The 2,343-nt window shown below is 75.2% G+C and overlaps 1 protein-coding gene across 1 annotated transcript; it reads left to right on the plus strand.

Moving 5' to 3' along the window:
- Window positions 1-624: 624 nt before the first annotated feature.
- IER5L (immediate early response 5 like) lies at window positions 625-1,857 on the plus strand (the record flags this gene model as incomplete). The annotated part of the gene is made up of 1 exon (XM_080709297.1): window positions 625-1,857. The coding sequence occupies one exon, from the start codon at window positions 625-627 to the stop codon at window positions 1,855-1,857; it is 1,233 nt and encodes a 410-aa protein (XP_080565423.1).
- Between the last annotated feature and the right edge of the window lie 486 nt (window positions 1,858-2,343).

A 2,343-nucleotide genomic window follows, 5' to 3' on the forward strand; every position in this document is an offset into this window, starting at 1 on the left:
GGGCCGCGCACCTGCCGCAGGTGCGGCCCGCCGCGCGGGAGGGGAGGAGCCGTGGCCGCGGCGCTCAGGCGAGCCGACCCCAGCTCCGGGGAGCGAGGCCGCGGGCCGCCGTGGGCTCCGACGTGGCCACCGCGAGGCCAGCCCTGCGGCCGACCGCGGCCCCGGCGGCCCCGAGCCCCGCGCGGCGCGGCGGCCCCGGGAGAACGTTCGAGGCAGCGGCGGCGTTGGAGGCCTGGGGTCCGTTTGGTATTTGAATAGCACAAAGGAACCGCCTTGGTCTGATTGGCCCGCCGAGTGGCCCCGGGGCGGGCAGCGCCTGTCACTCGGGAGGCTCTGAGCCCTCCTATTGGTCCGCTCGGTACGAGGCGGGGCCTGAGCGCCCGGCTAAATAGCTGGGGCCGGGGCCGGCAGAGGCTCATTGCTTTGGCGCCGTCCGGGGAGCGCGAGCCTGCGGGTGGCGCGCGGCGCACGGTGGCGGCTCCTTTCGGAGCGCAGCCGACCCGCTGACCTGGGCTCTCGGTTTCCCCTGCCCGGCGCGCCCGAGCGACTGGCCGAAGACAGAAACAGCGGCGGCCTTAGCGGCGGCGGCGGCGGCCACTCTGCCGCCGCGGGCTCCGCGGGAGCATGGAGTGCGCCCTGGACGCCCAGAGCCTCATCAGCATCTCCCTGCGCAAGATCCACAGCTCCCGGACCCAGCGCGGCGGCATCAAGCTGCACAAGAACCTCCTGGTGTCCTACGTGCTCCGCAACGCGCGCCAGCTCTACCTGAGCGAGCGCTACGCCGAGCTCTACCGGCGCCAGCAGCAGCAGCAGCAGCCGCCCCAGCACCAGCACCAGCACCAGCACCAGCACCAGCACCAGCACCAGCACCTCGCGTACGCGGCGCCGGGCACGCCGGCCAGCGGGGCCGACTTCGGCCCGCTCCAACTTGGCGGCGGCGGGGACGCGGAGGCGCGCGAGCCGGCCGCCCGGCCCCAGCTGCACCAGCTCCACCAGCTCCACCAGCTGCACCTCCAGCAGCAGCTGCACCAGCACCAGCACCCGGCGCCCAGGGGCTGCGCGGCGGCGGCGGCGGCGGCGGCGGCCGCGGCCGGGGCGCTCGCGGAGCTGCCCGGGTGCGCCGCGCTCCAGCCGCCGCCCGGCGCGCCCCACCGCGGGCCGCCCTTGGAGCCGCTGCCGCCCGGCCCCGCGCCGCCGCCGCCCGCGCCCGCCGCGCTCTGCCCGCGGGACCCTCGCGCCTCGGCCGCCGGCCCCGCGCCCGCCGCGCCCCCCGGGGCCGCCCCTCCGGCCGCCGCCGCCGCCTCCCCGCCCGCCTCCCCGGCCCCCGCCGCCTCCCCGGGCTTCTACCGGGGCGCGTACCCGGCCCCTTCGGACTTCGGCGTGCACTGCAGCAGCCAGACCACCGTGCTGGACCTGGACACTCACGTGGTGACCACGGTGGAGAACGGCTACTTGCACCAGGACTGCTGCGCCTCCGCCCACTGCCCCTGCTGCGGCCCGGGCGCCCCCGGCCCCGGCCTGGCGTCCGCCGCGGGCTGCAAGCGCAAGTATTACCCTGGCCAGGAGGAGGAGGGCGGCGACGGGGCCGGGGACGCGGGCGACCTGGGCGCCGAGCCCCCCGGGGGCGCAGCGTTCGCCCCCTGCAAGCGCGCCCGCTTCGAGGACTTCTGTCCGGACGCGTCGCCGGACGCGTCCAACATCTCAAACTTGATCTGCATCTTCGGCTCGGGCTTCTCGGGGCTGGTGAGCCGACAGCCGGACTCCTCCGAGCAGCCGCCGCCGCTCAACGGGCAGCTGTGCGCCAAGCAGGCGCTCGCCAGCCTCGGCGCCTGGACTCGAGCCATTGTCGCCTTCTAGGGACCCCCGGGGGCTCGGGGGCCCGGGGGCCCCGCGGGGCTGGGGCCAGACAAAGACTCGGCCGAGGGGCGAGAGGAGGGAGCGAGCGGGCGCCCGGGGACGCGGGGCTGAGCTGCGGGCGAGCGGGGAAGGCAGCTGATGTTTTATAAATTGTAAAATAAAAAAAAGAGAAATCTAAATTCTCGGACTTTATTTTTGCAGAGAGGAGAGCGCCTGTTTAAGTACGCTTTGTGTTTTCTCCGGCTCTTTCCCCCCTCTCATTGTAGCGACTGCGGCGGCGGCGGCGGCGGCGGCGAGCGGGGAGCCTGCACGTGAGCGAGGCCGCTGCCGGAGGCCGGCGGGGGCGAGGCCGGCGGGGGGCGCGGGCCGGGCCGGGTCCGCCGGAGTCAGAGCCGCGGGCCGGCCTTCCGCGCCCCCGAGCCCCCCGCGGGGTGAGAGCGGGGTCTTGTGAAATCCCGAGCCAAAAACAAAGGCAAACTCCATCTC

Source organism: Muscardinus avellanarius (assembly GCF_963383645.1).
Source record: "Muscardinus avellanarius genome assembly, chromosome: 13".
Lineage (NCBI taxonomy): Eukaryota > Metazoa > Chordata > Mammalia > Rodentia > Gliridae > Muscardinus > Muscardinus avellanarius.